An 18384-nucleotide genomic window follows, 5' to 3' on the forward strand; every position below is an offset into this window, starting at 1 on the left:
TGTGTGTGTGTGTGTGTGTGTGTGTGTGTGTGTGTGTGTGTGTGTGTGTGTGTGTATGAGCATGTAGAGAGAGAGCTGAAGGGTTCTCTAATAACAGTGGCTGCTTCTGGATGGTAGGATTCTAGGTGACTTTTTTTTTTTCATGACTAATGGAAGTACATTGGGTGTCTTTAGAGTCTAAAAGTCTTTGAAACACTTTCCTACCTTGGTCTCAGCTTCCCAATGAGAGGCAGAAATAAGTGATCTCCAGGTAGGCTGTCTATCCCTCTCTGTCCTCCAACTGAGGTAGGATTCTTCAGTTGGCTACACATCTCCAGGTTCTGAACTAATGTTGCCTTGTCAGTAATGAGGACCAAAATGGAAAAGGAGATGTCTGCACTTGACAACCAACTCCAGTACCATCTGATGGATCACTAAGCCAGAAGCGAGGATTTGGAGACCTATTTGATGACCTGCTTCTGAGGACAGATGTGTCAGCCTAGGAGAACATTCAGTCACAATTAGTCATTTCATCCAGGAAGCTAGGAAGTTTTTACTTCTTAATTTAAAAAATTTTAAAAACAAGCAAGTTACCTAACACATGGCTGAATTACTACATAATCTCTTCTCTGGGAAGGTGTTGAGCCTGAGACCTCCACTGTCTACCATCCTAAGGAGTCTGCTTGTCAACCTGAGGACTTTTGTTGACATGTTGGTTTTAGAACAGCCAAGAAAAACATAGTAGTCAACAGATGAGCAGGAAAAGAAAGTTTAGTGACAGAACTAAGAGAACAAGCTCAGCTTCAGCACCAGCAATCAGCCTCTCTACCCTCGCAGCCAGTCTCTCTCCCGAGTGCACATCAGTTGAACGCATTTGCTTCTCTTATGCTGCAGCAGCAAGACCCCTAGGCTCTGTTCTGAGGGGACAGAGATGGGAGTGAGTGTGTCAAGATTGGTATCACAGGGCACACCCGTGTGAGCAGCACAAAGGAACAAAGAACGTTGACTCTGCAATGGGGAAGGTCTTCCCACAAGAGGAGAATGAGTTCACCAAACACTGTGAAGACTCTGCTGTTGATAAGGAAGTGTTCCGGTTCTACGTCCTATTTTTACATAGCCAAAAGGGGCCAAAGGACTGGGCACACAAACCTCCTTCCCCAAGAGAAAGCACAAATTGTTCTTTACAGACCTTCGATTGAGAGCTCGGCAGATAGAATGCACTGTGCATTCATCTTGTCTCCATGAGTCAGGGAAATCATCTCCGTGGTAATTTCACAAAAAAACAAGACCTAGACAGTCCATTTACCAAGAGTCTTTAGTAGCCTGGGGATTGTTGTGTTTTGTTTCATCCTTTTTAGGAAAAAAAAAGAATGAAGTCTGTGGCTCAGAAACAGAATGGTTTCTTACAAAAGTGAAAGCATTGCCATGACCCCAAGTAAATATTTCCTATTTTTTATTTTGTAAAATATAAACTATATTATACATACACACACGCATGCACATGCGTGTACACACATGCACAAACACATACATATAACCAAGGTGTGGTGACCCCTAACCTTTAATCCCAACACTTAGGAGGCAGAAGTAGGAGGATTTCTGTGAGTTCAAGGCCAGCCTTGTCTACATAATGGATTCCAGGCTCTCCAGGGTTACATCCTGAGATCCCCTATCTTTAAATACAATAATAATACTTTGGGCTGCTGAGGTGCTCAATGGGTGTGGGTGCTTGCTGCCAAACCTGACAAATGGGGTTTAATCCTGGAGATACCACCCCAACACACACACACACACACACATGCGTGCATGGCAGCCATACCCCAATGCCCCAAAACCCACATATTTAAATTATTTTTAAGTAATAAACTGCGGGAGGTGGTGCACACTCATGCCATGGTGACATTGTGAAAGTCAGAGGACAAGCGTATGGACTCAGTTTTCTCGCTGCATCTTTGCGCGGGTTCCAGGAATCAAACTCAGATCATCAGGGTTGAGGAGCAAGCACTTTCACTGGCTCTGTCATCTCCCTGTCCCCACAGGTGGGTGCTTCTTAAAGTGAGAGCTATGATTAAATTTACTGTAGCAACAGAACCAAAAAATCTGGGCCCAGGGGTCTTTCCTGAGACTGATACTCCAACCAAGGACCATGCATGGGGATAACCTAGAACCCCTGCACAGATGTAGCCCATGGCAGCTCAGTCTCCAAGTGGGTTCCATAGTAATAGAACAGGGAACAGGGACTGTCTCTGACATGAACCCAGTGGCTTTATTCACCTCCTCCTGAGGGGTGCAGCCTCATGAGGCCACAAAAGAAGACAATGCAGACAGTCGTGATGAGACCTGATAAGCTGGGGTCAGATGGAAGGGGAGGAGGACCTCCCCTATCAGTGGACTTGGGGAGGGGCATGTGAGAAGATGAGGGAGGGAGAGTGGGATTGGGAGGGGATGAGAGAGGGAGCTACAGCTGGGATAACAAAATGAATAAACTGTAATTAATAAAAAAATAAATACATTTTTTAAAACATGGTTAATCCTCCTAGAAAAAAAAATTTAATGTGTACTTAGGAAAAATGTAAGTATCAAACCTTCTCATTAACTCTGTCTCAATATCTGGGTTAAGAGAATGCTCTCTGTAGCAGTTTCTGCAAAATAAATTTGGGAATTAAGCCAGGCAGTAGTGTTGCATGCCTTTGATCTCAGTCTTCCCTATACAAAGGCAGGTGGATCTCTTTGAGTTCAATGCCAGCCTGGTCTACAGAGCGAGTTCCAGGACAGCTAGTGCTAGGCAGAGAAACCCTATCTTGAAAAACCAAACAACAAACAAAAACAAATTTAGGAATTCAATGATGCATGTTCTTTATTTTGCTCCTTAGAATATGGCTGCATATCAGGACCAGAAAATCAAATCCAACCACAATCAGCATTGAAAGTGAGTCTGTTTCATTTAAATATGTGCAAAATCCTTCCTAAATGAAGACTGGACCTTCCACAGTAGTCACACAAAAACATTCATGCATGTGCATAGAGATTCCACACAACCCTCTACCCCCAAAATGTTCATGAATATGCATGAAATGTCAGCAGCATAGTGAAGAATGAGTCAGCTGACTCATGTGATCCTTTTTGGAAACAAGCCACATTGGGGGATTTTTTTTTTCTTCTTGTCATAGTATTTGAAGACTATGTATGGCCACCTGAAAGTGTTCCATTTGACACTTTGTTAAAACTCTGTCCAGGTCCTTCAACATTTGACACTTTGTTAAATCTCATTACAGGTCCTTCAGCTTCAGCTGGAGTCATTTCAGGCTCTGCGGATGCAAACTCTACAAAATGTTAGCATGGTATGATTGTTGTAGCCATATGTAGGAAATCTCCTAGTTTAAGGTACCATCAGTAGCCAGTTGTTAAGTGGATGCAGAGTTTAATCGCTAGAGGTGACAATGTATTTCAGGCTGGGATTTATTTGGAATGAACTACAATTTCCTATCTTCTTGGCTGTGAGGCTAAAAGAAAAGGAACTTGTATTTAAGGTGTTGCCTGGGGCAGATGTGATTGACTGTTTCTGTCCTATGGACAGAACCTTGGCCTTGATCCTCACCTTGCAATAAGTAAAGAGTTCTTCCTATATATAGACTCACACTCTAAGATTTAAACTGGAACTCAATGCGGCTCTGAGAAGATATGTAAATCTATCACCTCAAGTCGCTGAAGATCCTGGATCTTGGATGCTGGAAGTCAAAAGATGTCTTATTTACTCCACAACGTAAAAAGTAAAGCCTCTAACATTATTAATATAGTTCACAAAATTTTACTGTTTTACTAAATGCTTCTGATTTTTATCACAAACACCGTCTTTTCTTAAGAGTCCCTTAACGGCAGAGATTACAATAAATAAATTTAACTTATTCTCTTAATGGCAAGGTACTTCTTATGTGCAAGAAATGTAAAGGTGTCTTTCCATGTTGTGCTTCTGTATATGTACAAACTCACAAACCCTAATCCAAATTCTAACGTTCTCAAATTATCTTTTAAAAGGTCCAGTCTGAAATCAGTGAAATATTAAACAAGAGCATTGTTGAAGTAGAAAACCCACAATTTAACTCAGAAAAAAATCTAGTATTCAGCATACAGCCTGAAAAGGATTTGGTATGTTTTCTTACAAATCATTGCTCCCTTCTGGTAGTTAAGAACCATCCCTATTATTTCCCACTTCTTTCATAAGATTCCCTGCACTCTGCCCAAAGTTTGGCTATAAGTCTCAGCATTTATTCTGATACCCTGCAGGGTAGAGCCTTTCAGAAGCCCTCTGTGGTAGACTCCTGTCCTGTTTCCTGTTTTTCTCCCTCTTCTTCACCCATGCCCCTTCCCCAGTCCACTGACAGGGGAGGACTTCCTCCCCTTCCTTCTGATCCTAGTCTATCAAATCTCATTAGGAGTGGCTGCATTGTCTTCCTCTGTGGCTTGGTAAGGATGCACCACCCTGAAGGGAGGACTCTGGCTCAATCCCCGCTCAGAAAGGCAAAGAGGACGGACATCAGAAGAGGGAGAAAGGGGAGGAGGAAGGGAGCTACAGATGGAATACAAAGTGAATAAACTGTAATTAATAAAAATTAAGAAAAGAACCATCCCTAGAACTGGCTTGTTTTCACCTTTGCCTTCTCTCTCTTCACAGGAACAATGGATGATCAGAGATGAAAATAAGGAAATATCTGCCCTGAAAACCTTAAAAGAAGTATGTTTACCTCTACAATAGAATGTGGTTTCTTTAGGAGGGTGTAAGAGTCATTTCACTTTCATCTAGGTGCTAAAAATTCCCAAGCAAAATTCAAAGCAGTTTGGGTAGCCTACCTGCCCAGAGGGGATTGACAAACCACAGATGAGTTCTATTAAAAAAAAAAAAAAAAGCTCCAAACCAAAATGGCCAGTATTGCCCATGCTGGCTAGAAAATTACATTTCCAGGACAGTTGTGGTCCTAAAATCACCCTTTCAAAACCAGGAATGGAAGCAAAGGCTAACAGCCCAGTAGCAGAAACACTTGTTTTCCTTGATTACCATGTGGCCTACCTACCTAGTATACTTTCTTGAGGCACCCTATATTTACTACATTTCTACCTCTGAAATTAAGAGGTGGGCCCACGTATTTCACCCTCTAAGGAAGGAAGGGCAGCCCTACGGCACTCTATGAGGGCCAGGGTTGTGGATCTAAAGACAGGTGGTGTTACTTTCTTTGTTCATGCCCAGCTAGGAAGATGGGGTGACACACACAGGCTTTTTTGATTGGTAGGTAAAATGCTCAATATGGTTGTACACAATAATCTTCCCCAAATATTCTTAATTTTGTGGCAAACGACAGTGTATTTATAGTATACTTTCTATTCCTCCTAGTCTAATGAGAAGCAAGAAGGAATACTTTCTATCAAGAGAAGTAATCACTTTGAGGATCCTGAGACTCTTTATTCAATGGAAGAAAACTTCAGTAGTAATAATGGCAATGGTCTCTCTCAAAGCATAAACATTCCGCCCCAGATACACGCCCAGGATGTGTTAGCTCTGGAGAGCCTGAGAACTGCAGCAGAGAGTCCACCTCTCAGCAGAGCTATGAGCACTTCGGAACAGCCCAACACCATGAAGAGTTTCAGTCTTAACCAGTATCTACCACAGGCTCCTCAGACTGTGACGCCTCAAGCTGCAACCACGGTTCCGGAGAAATCCAGAATCACTGTCCCTTTTCTGAAGCATGGATTTTGTGAAAACTTAGATGACATTTGCCACTCCATCAAACACATGAAAGAAGAGCTTCAGAAGTCGAACGACAGGGAACTGGCACTTACGAATGAACTTCATACTTTCCAGAGTGATGCAAACACTCACGGTCACGGTAAACAGAAGCTGTTTCCCATCCACAGCTCAAAGCTTAACTTTATTCGGGAAGAAGGCACGGACGGTAACTTAAGTGAAGACATCAAGTCGAAGAGAATTTCCGAATTAGAGGCATTGGTATGCAAACTACTCCCGCTCAGGGAGACAGTGGCTAAACTGCATGTGAATTTTTGTAGGAAATGTAAAAAATTATACAAGAGTGAAATATGCCGGGGGAAAAGGAGTGACAAGAATAAAGATACAGATTTAAAATTCCACTCCCGAGCTCCGAGGCACGCTCTGTCGTTCCTTGACCCAGTGGAAAACGAAACGAAAGACAGAGAGGGGCAGCCATGCCCGGCAAACCAAGGATCAATAACATCTGTAAATGAGAAGTCACCGGAAGCCGGTTGCTTGCCTGAGCAGTGCGTTGCCAAGATTCATTACCTACAGAATTACCTAAAAGAATCCGTGCAGAATCAGAAAAGAGTGGCAGAGCTGGAGAATGAAAACCTGGCCCTCAGGACCAAAATGAATCCCCTCATCTTTACCACCCAGTCCCTGATCCAGAGGGTGGAGGCCTACGAGAAGCAACTGAGATCTCTGGCTGACGAGAAGAGCGCTCTCCAGCACACGTTAACCAAAGCAGAAGAGGACAGGAGCAACTGCCTCCGCGAACTCAAGAAAATCCTCAACACGTATAACGTCCTCCAAGGCCACCACAAAATGCTACAGGAAAAAAACAGTCAGCTCTCTTTGGAAACGCAACGGCTGACGGAGACGATCGATCACCTCAAAGGCAAGGAGCACAAATCCCAGAACGACATGGCCCTTCTCAAGAACGAAAACAACAGGATGAATATAGAAATGGAAGCGATGAAAACAAACGCGCTGTTGATACAAGATGAACGGGAGATCCTGGAGAAGAACGTGTGCCAGCTCCTGAAGGATAAAGGCTCGCTTGAGAGTGGCCTGAGGGAGAGCCAGCTAGAGGTGCTGCAGCTCAAAGAGAAGGAGAGACTGGCCAAAGCCGAACAGGACTCGCTCCTTCACATCCTGGAAGCGGCTAAGACGGAGAAGGTGAATCTCAGCGCCGCGCTACAGGAATCCGCTTCTGCCAGACAGACTCTGGAGAGAAAGCTCAAGGAGATTCAGAGCTACCAGGCTGCCGAGAAAGAGAATTTCCTGAAAGAGATCAAAAGCGCAAAATCCGAGGCCAGCATTTACAAGAACAACTTGGCGGAAATCAGCCAGGAGTGTGAGATGCTATCCAAAATGGTCATGGAGATAAAGACAGATAACCAGATCCTGAAGGAAGAGCTGAAGAAACACAGTCACGAAAACACCAAGTTTGAGAACAGCATCAGTCGGCTCACAGAAGACAAGGTGCTCTTGGAGAACTACGCGAGAAGCGTAGAAAACGAGAGGGACACCCTGGAATTTGAGATGCGGAATCTTCAGAGAGACTATTTGAGTTTAAGCGATAAAGTCTCCGGTCACAACAACGGTGTATCAAAATCGAATTATATTTCAAGAAGAGAGAAATTCTATTTTGACAACTACGACGCCTATGAAGATGCCCCCCGTCTTAGGAGTAGGCCTTCGGCTTCTGATTTGAAAGGTGTGTACATTCTGACAGATAAGTAGAGGCATCTTTAAGATGCTTCTAGCTCATTAGCACCAACCAGGGTATAGAACTAAGAGGAGGGGCTTAGGGAGGTGGCTCGGAGGTTAAGAGTGTGTAGCGCTCTTTTGGAGGACCCAAGCTTGGTTGCCAGCATGCATCGACCTCTGATGTGAGTCCAGCTCCAGGGAACCCAATGCCCTCCTCCAGGGACACCTGCACTCTCATGAGGAAATCCACACAGAGACACACATATACACACACAAAAATAAGTAGATAAATAAATCCTTAAAAGAGGTAAGAAGAGAACATAAAGACGAATACAGTTTAGTTTTGTAAGATGTTTTTTAATCTGCTTTGTTATATAATGGAATCATTTAGGAGGTTTGTTCTGTAGATAAAATCCGTATTCTACTTATATTACTGCGTACACATTGTACACAGCGTATTTGTCAAGTTACATTGGAGATGTATACATAGCATTCGCAGCTTTAAGACATTTCCTTTTCTTTTTCAGGAACTCCACATAAACTCTATCAACGGCTTCCATCCAAGATACGTAAATAAATTTCTAAAAAAAAAAAAAAAATCAGTGTTTAAGAAACTTTTTTTCCAAGTAATTTTCCCCCATAAAAATAATATCGAAATAATTTTTTACCTCTGGTTCTAAAGACCTTATACATGATTAAACCAGTTTTAAAATAGATATTAGAGTGTCACCAACTATGAGAAATCTGGTATCAGACTCTAAGCTCATGTATCACTCTTTCATGGTTTCACGGAAGCCAATGGGAGCGTGAAGATTTGGGTAAGAGAGTAAGAAAAGCTTGTCACTCTAAGCACTCGGCCAGAGCAGGCTCATGTTTGCACTGGTCCCCCAAACAGATTGCCACAGACAACTCCGAGAGCCACACAGCAGGTTAGATCGTAGGGGAGAAACCTGCTCTGTCTCAAAAGAGCCCATGCGGAAGCACAGTTTCCCTTTGCCACAGAGGACCCAGCTAGCTAATGTATTTTGGCTCTGCAACTCTTCGTTGAAAATTTTTCAGATGCCTTTCAGTCATTAATCGAAGCAATGTTTTTTTTTTTTTTCCTCCTTAATACATTGTTATATGAATTTTTAAACACCTCTCATTCCTGGAATAAACCCTACCAGGCTGGATTATTGGTCTTTTAGTGTATACTCCTGGGCTCATTTTTATATCAATCATTAAGAATTTCTTCTACAATAGGACATTGGTATGTACATTTTCTTGCAAAGACTTTGTCTGGGGGTGGTATTAGGAAATTCTTGGCCTCTAAAACTCCAGGTGTCTCCTTCCGCATTTGTGCTATATCTCAGTGCCAGAAAACACTCAGTGCCTGGAGTGTGGGAGTCATTTGCTGTTTGTAAATGAAGGGTAAATGAATAAACCGCTCTCCCACGATGGATATGCATTTGATGAGAAAGAGATACAGAACTCTGAACATCAAAAACTTTAGACAATATGGAGCTTTATGTCTCTCCCTATGGAGTAAGAATTGCAAATTTCCTTTGAAGATTTTTAAATGAAATAATTATTGTTTTCTACCCATATCCTATAAATTTCTAATCAATTTCCTTCATAAGATATGCCATAGGAAAAACTGGAAGCAGGCCTTCTCAATTTTTCTCGACTGGTTTGCATTTTATATTTGATTATCTACAAGTAAATAAATTATAGTACCCTGATCTCTAATTTTGACACAGGCTGTACAGGGAATACTATAACTTAAAAACATTGAGTAATCCTCTTAATTGTGGAAAATTGAAGAATTTGTGTGGGAACACAATATAATGATAAATTGATAGCTCTAAGCAATGAGAATGCCTGTCTTTCCCACTGCTAGCTGTCCTGTCTTCAACATGAGATTCAACCTTTCTCGCCTCCATTTCTTCATTTGCTCCATGAACAAATGAAGTAACAAATGAGTAACAAGCACAAACATATTTAAATAGAACGATACATGGAGCGGCTCCCAACACACAGTGAGCATTGATTTTAAACAAAATACCACAATTGAAAATGTAGCAATAAATAAGAAAAAGTCAGATTAATAAATCAACTTATAACAAATTACTTGATTATAAGAATGAAATAGGCTGTTAAAGCAACTTGGAAAATGCTTTTAATTCAGTCTTCATGATAAATTCTTTCTGCTAAGTAGTGCAAATTAAGAGTCTCAAAAGGCCAATTTGTTCCAAGATCCATGGCTAGCACAGGCCATTTATATGCACACGTATAGCTGTAGCAAGTATGAGCTGCAACACTTACAGATAAAAAGATCAAGCAGGATTCGTAGAAACAGCCATCTTGGGACTATTTCCAAAAGTTATGCTGTACTGCAGCTGAGCTTTCCAGCCGCTTTTAGGATTCTTTCCCCTCATGTTTGTTTGTTTGTTTGTTTGTTTAATTTATACTTCAAGAATTTCATCCAGCATACTTTTATCATATTCTTTCTCACGCCCCCAGCACTCCTAGACCCCCTTCCCTACCCACCTAATTTTGTGTTCTCTTAAATAAATAAAAAAAACAAAAGAAAGCCACACACACACACACAAAAAAAAAAAAAAAACAACCATGGAGTCCAATTTGTGTTGGCCACCTGCTCCTGAGCTTGATGCCTGCCCTGGAATGTGCCTGATAAGTCCAGCATCAATGGTAATTGAAGAAAAATGACTGTCCCTCTTCTGGAAGCTGTTATTGGGGAATAGCTTCTCGGCGTGGCTAAGAGTGTGCTGAGAGTTTTGTGGCCTGGGCTGTGCAGGTCTTGTGAGTTCATATATGTGCATCTGTCATGTCTGGAAGACACCGTTTCCTTAGAGTCACCCATCACCTCCAGACTCTACAGTCTTTCTGCCTCCACCTCACATAGATGATCACTGAACTCTATGGGGGAGAGGTATGATAGAGACATCTCAGTCAGGGCTCAGAACCCCAAAGTCTCCCCATCTCTAAACACTGTCCAGTGTGAGTCTCTGTATTAATTACCACCTACTGCAAGAAGCAGCTTCTCTGATGAGCGTTAGGAGGTGCGCTGGTCCTGTCGGGTGTATGACCAGGGTTAGGAGGTGAACCGGATCTCTGTCAGGTGTATGACGAGGGTTAGACAGTGCGCTGGTCCTCTGTTGGGTGTATTATTAGTAAATATTTTCCCTTTTTGCTCTTCTTCCTCCCTTCCTGTGGTGGATTTTGTCTCAGTGACATGTGGATTTGCCCTGCTGAGAGCAAGATGACTTCTGGACATGCTAAAAACAGGTATCTTTCCTCAAAATTTGAAGCTACAGTTGTTATGCCAGATGATCAATTCAAAGATATGAGACTAATACAAAAGAGTTCTTCTTTTACTCTCTTGACTTCTCTTTGGTGAGCCCCTCGGAGACCATCGCTTTCAGGGTTACAGTAGATTGACTGAAAACACACTGCTAAGTAACTGGTGCTTCTGTGGCTCCTCACTCGTGTCATCTGCCATGGATCCACGCACCCACAAAAGAAACAAGGAGGATTGGGACCCACACACATTCCCTAGGACTAGATCCCAAGCACACCATTGCTCAGGATTGTGAAATCTTAAAAGACTAGAGAGAGTATCTCCCTCAGGGGCCTCGTTACCATTGGCAAAAAAAGATGGCCTTTGCCAGAGGCTTCACATGATCTTTCCCTTAGCTGCTCTGTGGGTGAGATTCTGAGACTAATTCAGCCTGAGAAAACATGACAAAGAGTGTCTAGCTGGCTGGAAACCTGGCAGTAATACATCATCAAGCCTGACGTCCAAAAGAGCAAAGAATATTTCTCCAAGCAGAAGCTGAACACTGGGCTGTTTTTATGCCAGGCCGCACTGAGCATCCAGGAAAAGAAAATCCGGCATTTTATTCATGCTTAAGCATAAAATAAGGTGTGAGTCAAGACATACTTTTTGTACAGGGTTGGGGAAGTCAGTCAGTCTTCCGCTGGCAAGAATGGCCTGAGCTATGCTGGAGGCGACCATCTGGTGTACCAGTAGCAGGACATCAACCCATTATTCTCTTGTAATGTCTACTAAACCTGAACTGAAAGGGGTTTTTGTCTCATTCTGTAGGCTGCCTAGAGAGGTTTCAAATGATGGTTTCTTTCGTATAGCATTTCATAAGGTCCCATTTAGGAATTGTTGGTCTTAATACTTGCATTTTCAGGGTCCTGTGCCAATGAGTTCAAACCCATTTCCTACTTTTTTTCTGTTGGATTAGTTAATTCCTCCATGGTCCACTTACCATCTACAAACCTTGTTTCAAGTACTGAACAATGTTGTTAGATGCTTTATAGCAGAGGTAAATGGCTGGCTAAACAACATCGAAACTAAACAACTCTCTACTCAATGACAGCTGGATCAGGGGAAAAAAAAAGAAATTAGAGACTTCCTAAAATTCAATGAAAATGAAGGCACAACTTACCCAAACTTATGGGACACAATGAAAGCAGTGCTAAGAGGAAAGTTCGTAGCACTAAGTGCCTTCAGAAAGAAGTTTGAGACATCTCATATAAGCAACTTAACTGTATGCCTGAAATCCCTGGGGCGGGGGGAGAAGCAGACACACCAAAGAGGAGTAGATGACTGGAAATAATCAAACTCAGGGCTGAAATCAATAGATTAGAAACAAATCAAACAATTCCAAAAATCAATGAAACCAAGAGCTGGTTCTTTGAGAAAATCAATAAGATAGACAAACCCTTAGCCAAACTAACTAAAAGCCAGAGAGAAATAAAATCAGGAACGAAAAGGGGGACATAACAACAGACAATGAGGAAATTCAAAGAATCATTAGGTCTTACTTCAAAAGCCTATATGCCACAAAATTTGAAAATCTAAACGAAATGGACAATTTTCTTTATAGATTCCATTACTAAAGTTAAACCAAGATCATGTAAATAGATTTAACAGTCCTATAGCCCCCAAGGAAATAGAAGCAATCCTCAAAAGTCTCCCTGCCAAAAAAAAAAGCCCAGGACCAGATAGTTTCAGCACAGAATTCTACCAGACATGCAAAGAAAAGCTAAGACCAATACTCTTCAAACTTTTCTACAAAATAGAAACAGAAGGAACATTATGAAACTCATTCTATGAGGCCACAATAACCTCGATACCAAAACCACACAAAGACCCAACAAAAAATTTCTGACCTATCTCTCTTATGAACTTTGATGTAAAAATACTCAATAAAATACTCACAAACCAAATCCAAGAACACATCAAAGATATCATCCACCATGACCAAGTAGGCTTCATCCCAGGCATGTAGGGGTGGTTCAGTATACAGAAATCCATCAATGTAATCCACCACATAAACAAACAGAAGAGAAAAAACACTATCTGCTTAGATGCCGAAAAAGCATTTGACAAAATCCAACACCCATTCATGTTTAAAGTTTTGGAGAGATCAGGGATACAAAGCACATACCTAAACATAGTAAAAGCAATATACAGCAAGCCTATAGCCAACATCAAACTAAATAGAGAGAAACTTAAATCAATCCCACTGAAATCAGGGACAAGGCAAGGCTGCCCACTCTCTCCATATCTCTTCAACATAGCACTTGAAGTTCTAGCTAGAGCAATAAGACAACTGAAGAAGATCAAGGGAATACAAATTGGAAAGAAAAACGTTAAAGTATCACTATTCATAGATGATATAATAGTATACGTGAGTGACCACAAATTTTACCAGAAAACACCTTCAGCTGATAAACACCTTCAGCAAAGTAGCTGGATACAAAATTAACTCAAAAGAATCAGTAGCCCTTCCGTATACGAAAGACAAAAGGGCCAAGAAAGAAATTAGGGAAACCCTTCACAATAGCCACTAATAACATAAAGTACCTTGGTGTGACTCTAACCAAGCAAGTGAAAGACCTGTTTGAAAAAAACTTCAAGCCTCTGAAGAAAGAAATTGAAGAAGATATCAGATGATCTCCCATGCTCATGGATAGGTAAGATTAACATAGTGAAAAAATGGCCAGCCTGCAAAAAGCAATCTACAGATTCAATGCAATTCCCATCAAAATACCAACATAATTCTTTACAGAACTTGAAAGAATTCTCAATTTCATAAAGAAAAACAAAACAAAACAAAACAAAAACATAGAACTTCCAAAATGATCTTGTACAGCAACAGATCATCTGGAGGTAGCTCCATCCTTGCTCTTAAGCTGTACTACAGAGCAATAGTAATAAAAACTGCATGGTACTCACATAGATTAATGGAACTGAATAGAAGGCCCAGAAATAGACCCACATACCTACAGATACTTGTTTTTACATAGAAGCCAAAACCATACAATGGAAAAAAGACATCTTCAACAAATGGTGCTAGTCTAATTGGATGTCTAAATGTAGAAAAGCGCAAATAGATCCATATTTATCACCCTGCACAAAACTAAAGTCCACGTGGATCAAAGACCTCAACATGATGAACATCTTAAAGACAACCTCATGCATGTAATGTAATGTGATTGTTTGGTGACATTAGTCTTTAGAACAGGAATGGCTTTACTGGTTCTGTACAGCCAAGACAAATTTGTAGCTGTGTACTTAATAGATAATACAAAACAATCCCCACAATACATGTATTCTTTTGATATGATAGGTTTGTATTTGTAGATTTTATTAAAATCTATACAATTACCAGTCTAACTGTGTGGTTTGTGAGCTACAGCGAATTACAGTTGCATCTTTTAAAACTGAACTCAAAAGTAGTTTTGGGGGTTGATCTAGTACTATGTATACAAATGCTAAATTCTGGGCCCCAAGACCTGGTTGCATTCTCATCTACACCAGTCTTTGTTATGTAAACTTTGCTCCCCAATGGTCTCTGATGGTTAAGAAAAAAGGCTTGACAGCTTGTAATTGGGCAGAAGAGAAGTAGCCAGGGCTTAGGTTCCTGGGCTTGGGGTTTCAGATAGGGACTATGAGGGCAGGAAGAAAAGAGAGGAGGAAGAAAGGAGAAAGATAGAGAGAAGAGATATGGCCTAATGGAGCAGATCCAGCCCAGACTGGACAAATATTGGCCAGTACATTGGGGAGTGCGTGTGGCTGAGAGGTAGCCAGACTAGCTTAGAAAATTAGCATGAGTCGCACCTGTCCAGTTATGTGCTTAAAGCTTGTTAAATAAATCAATAGTTCTCTGTCTCAATTATTGGGAAACTATCCTGGTCGTAGAAAAGCCCTCTAGAATTAATAAATTTGTTTTAAAACACAAGACTGAGGTAAGATGCTGCGAGAGAGTGAGTTTGGGGCAGCTAGTGAGTTGGGTTACAAAAGATATAGCTTACCTGCACTGCTGTCATTAAGACCACCGTTCAGCTCATGCCAGCATTAACATGGATAAAATAATATAATCCTGGGCTTTGCCCAAGTTATAAATAGAAGGCATGATACCATTCACATTAAAGCATACATCTCACTACAATGCTGTAAATATGTGAGTTATATCATAGAAGTGAATCGAAAATGTTAGCTCTGATGTTAAGAAAGTTTTGATACAAGATTCTGATGTTAAAAAGTTTTGATATAAGACCCAAGTAACTGTCAATGTAATTTTTTACCTTTTTATTTTCTTATTTATTTTATATCCCAAGGGTGGCCCCTTCCTCCTCTCCTTCCAGCCTCCCCTTTCCCTTTTCCTCCATCCCCTCTCCCTTTTCCCCCAGAAAAGGAGAACTCCCCACCCCCAACCCCCATATCAACCTTCCCTAGCAATCAAATGACATCAGGACTGAGCATACCTTCATCCCCTGAGGACAGGCAAGGCAGCCCTGCCAGGGGGAAATTATCCAAAAGCAGACAATAGAGTCTATGTTAGAAACACCCCCATCCCCTCCATTCACCAGGCATATGAAGACCAAGCAGCCCATCAGTTACATGTGTGCAAGGGGGCCTAGGTCCAGATCATGCATGTTCCTTAATTGATGTCTCAGTCTCTGAAAGCCCCCATGGGACTGCGCTATTTGTCTCTGTTGGTCTTCTTGTGAGGTTCCTGTCCCCTCCGTGTCTTTCTATCTTTCCCCCAACACTTCCATAGGATCCCTGGAGCTCAGCCCCATGCTTGGCTGCAAGTCCCAGCATCTGTCCAGATTATATTCAAATTAGGTCCTTTCTGCAAGCATAGTAGAGTATTATTAGTGTCGGAGGCTGGCTCTCTACAATAGGATGGGTCTTAGGTTGTGCCAATTAATGGTTGTCCTTTCTCTCAATCTCTGTTCCCTGCACTTCTTGTAGGCAGGGTAATATTTGGGTCACAGGTTTTGTCCATGGGTTGTTGTTCCCCTCCTTCCACTAGTCCTGCCTGGCTAGGAGGTGGTCACTTCAGTCTTCATGTCCCCATGTTAGGAGTCTCAGCTAGAGTCACGCCCATGTCCTCCCAGGAGCCCCATTGCAGGCTTCCAGCTTGACAAAGAGATGTCCCCCCCTCAGTTTCCCTTCTTGTTCCCAGCCCTCTCACCTTTCACCGCCAACCCCCCGTTCTCCCCACATCTGATCCCCACCATTGCTTCCCTCTTCACTCCAAAACTTCTGCCCAGGTCCCTCTCTTTATCCACTTATGCTGTCTCTTCTATTTCCCCTTCTGAGTGACATTCTGACATCTTTTCTCAGACCCTCCTTGTTACTTAAGCTTCTCTGGGTCTGTGGTTAGTAGTATGGTTATCCTGTACTGTAGGTCTATTATCCACTTATAAGTGAGTACAAACCATGTACATCTTTCTGGGTCTGAATTACCTCACTTAGGATGATCTTTTCTAATGCCCTCCATTTGCCTGCAAATTTCATGATTTCTTTGTTTTTAATAGCTGAGTCAGCAACCCCAGATTAATTCATTAGCCAACACTATTTATTAAACAGCATTAAAATCAGGAAGGATGTTAGAGTTGAGCTTCATGTTTAAATCTCTTTTAAATGCCATGGACCCATGTATTCTATAACATTGTGTGTTCTAGTGAGTTCTAGAAAACCAAATGCTTTAGTATGTCTGCCGAGGCGGTCTTGTAGTTCTTCATATTTAGTGCCCTAAAATTAGAAAGCAGATGCATATTTAGTCTTACTTATTAGTCCAGATAATATACCTTCATATTCTTTGAATATTTGTATTAAAAAGCTAAACTACCATATTTTATAACATAAAACCCCACAGCAGTTATCAGCGGTGATGGTAAACTCAGGACCTCACACATGCCAGACAAGAAATCTGTTACTGAGTTCTGTGGAACCCTGACCCACATGCAAAATAATCTCATCAACTTAAAAAACAAACAAACAAACAAACAAACAAAACCCAACTCTGTATTAACATCAGGTATACTTAGAAAATCTGAGTAGCAGAACAAATTATGAAACATATTTCACTACTAGTATCCATGATTTGTTTTAGTTTTGAAGTTATTATAGAAGGACTTAAAACCATATTTAAGGTGATTATGATGAAATAAAAAGAGAATTGAAGCTACTAACACACAATAAACTTTTGGTTCTTCCAAGGACAGCCAATTGCTGCTTTTATGCTCTAAACATATTACCTTCTCAAGTTTGCTGTTGAGCAAAGGAGAGTACAGAGAACTTGACACTGCCCCACAAAATGTCCCGTCTAGTTGAAGGTGGGTGTGATGACAATTCCAATTTCATTGTCTGTTCTATTAGATGAAGTTGGCACAGAGCTGACAGATGGCTTACCAGGGGATAAGGCCAAAGGATATAAAAAACATGCCGTGTTTCCTAGCTCCAGATCTAATGTTCTGCCAGCTAGCCCATGCAGAACATCATCCCTAAACACAGCAGCTTAAATAGCAAATTTACCCTAATATGCAGAAGGAACTGAATCACCTGGCTGTGTGAGACGGTACCTAGTGAAGTGGCTGTTTTGATTTGCATGTTTAGGATATTTTCACTTTGCTAAGGCAAACTCTATTTCATGTCACAAACTTATAAAGTACTTTGAAGAACTGACAACACACATATAAATCAGTTTCATTGTCATCGTTATCATCAATTATCAACCAAACCTGCTCATCTGGACCTACATGAAGAATCGATAGCACACGGCAGTCTTGTCATTAGCTCCGGACTGCAGTAATAAGGACCTTTCATTTCATCAGCACTGCTTTGTAAGCCAGATGCTCTGCCTAAATTGCAGGACCTGACTTGTATTTACCATTTGATTCATAACTTCTTGAGTTAAAGTATTTTCTACTGGCATTTGTAAAAATGATTAACATAAAATTTGAATGTACTACATTCTAGATAATTGCAGTATTGTTACATTTAAAAAGATGAGTTCATAGGAAAGAAATTAACTACAATGTTTCTCATGAGGTTTAACACAACTGTCCATGTAATAATTACAGAATTAAAGGCAATAGAAATCCACAGCCTTCTATAGTTAACTCTGTTGGTATTTACATGCAATCAAGAAATAGCTATTAAAAACTATGAACCAATCATCTGGCCTAACAATATAATAATCATACAGCTACATGTGCAAAAATACCTAATGTAAGGTTTAAAATACAGTAATTATCCAAAACAAACCAGGGTTTGTTTGGTTTGGGTTTTTTTTTTTTTTTTTTTTTTTTTTTGGTCAGGATCAATTTTTTATTTTATTTTATTTTATTTTATTTTATTTTATTTTATTTTATTTTATTTTATTTTATTTTAATCACAGGTCATTCACTTGTATCCCAGCCGTAGCCCCCTCTCTCTTTTCCTCCCAATCCCCTCCCCCATCTCCTCCTTGCTCCCTTCCTGAGTCCACTGATGGGGGAGGTCCTCCTCTCCTTCCATCTGACCCTAGCTTACCAGGTATCTTCAGGACTGGCTGCAATGTCCTTATCTGTGGCCTAGCAAGGCTGCTTCTCCCTCGGGGGGGGGGGGGGGGGGG

The 18384-nt window shown here is 41.1% G+C and overlaps 2 protein-coding genes across 8 annotated transcripts in view; one reads left to right on the top strand and one right to left on the bottom strand.

The window, feature by feature from the left end:
- Positions 1–8030, top strand: part of Ccdc110 (coiled-coil domain containing 110) — a 15104-nt gene extending 7074 nt beyond the window's left edge. The window contains exons 3-7 of the mRNA XM_055593627.1: positions 2853–2908; positions 3255–3320; positions 4015–4125; positions 5366–7460; positions 7981–8030. Coding sequence (XP_055449602.1) covers positions 2853–2908; positions 3255–3320; positions 4015–4125; positions 5366–7460; positions 7981–8030 — 2378 coding nt within the window. The remainder of the gene's footprint in view (positions 1–2852; positions 2909–3254; positions 3321–4014; positions 4126–5365; positions 7461–7980) is intronic.
- The window catches only part of CUNH4orf47 (chromosome unknown C4orf47 homolog), a 28576-nt gene continuing 17991 nt past the window's right edge, over positions 7800–18384 (bottom strand). For 6 of the 7 annotated variants that reach the window (XM_055593633.1, XM_055593631.1, XM_055593632.1 and 3 more), the window contains exon 8: positions 16337–16520. In XM_055593633.1, the coding sequence (XP_055449608.1) occupies positions 16457–16520 (64 nt within the window). In that variant the 3' untranslated portion in view covers positions 16337–16456. Of the gene's footprint in view, positions 8035–16336; positions 16521–18384 lie in introns of those variants that run through there. The other variant, XM_055593635.1, reaches the window with a different exon arrangement.

The sequence above is a fragment of the Psammomys obesus genome, unplaced genomic scaffold (genome assembly GCF_907164565.1).
Source record: "Psammomys obesus unplaced genomic scaffold, mPsaObe1.curated_primary_1811, whole genome shotgun sequence".
NCBI lineage: Eukaryota > Metazoa > Chordata > Mammalia > Rodentia > Muridae > Psammomys > Psammomys obesus.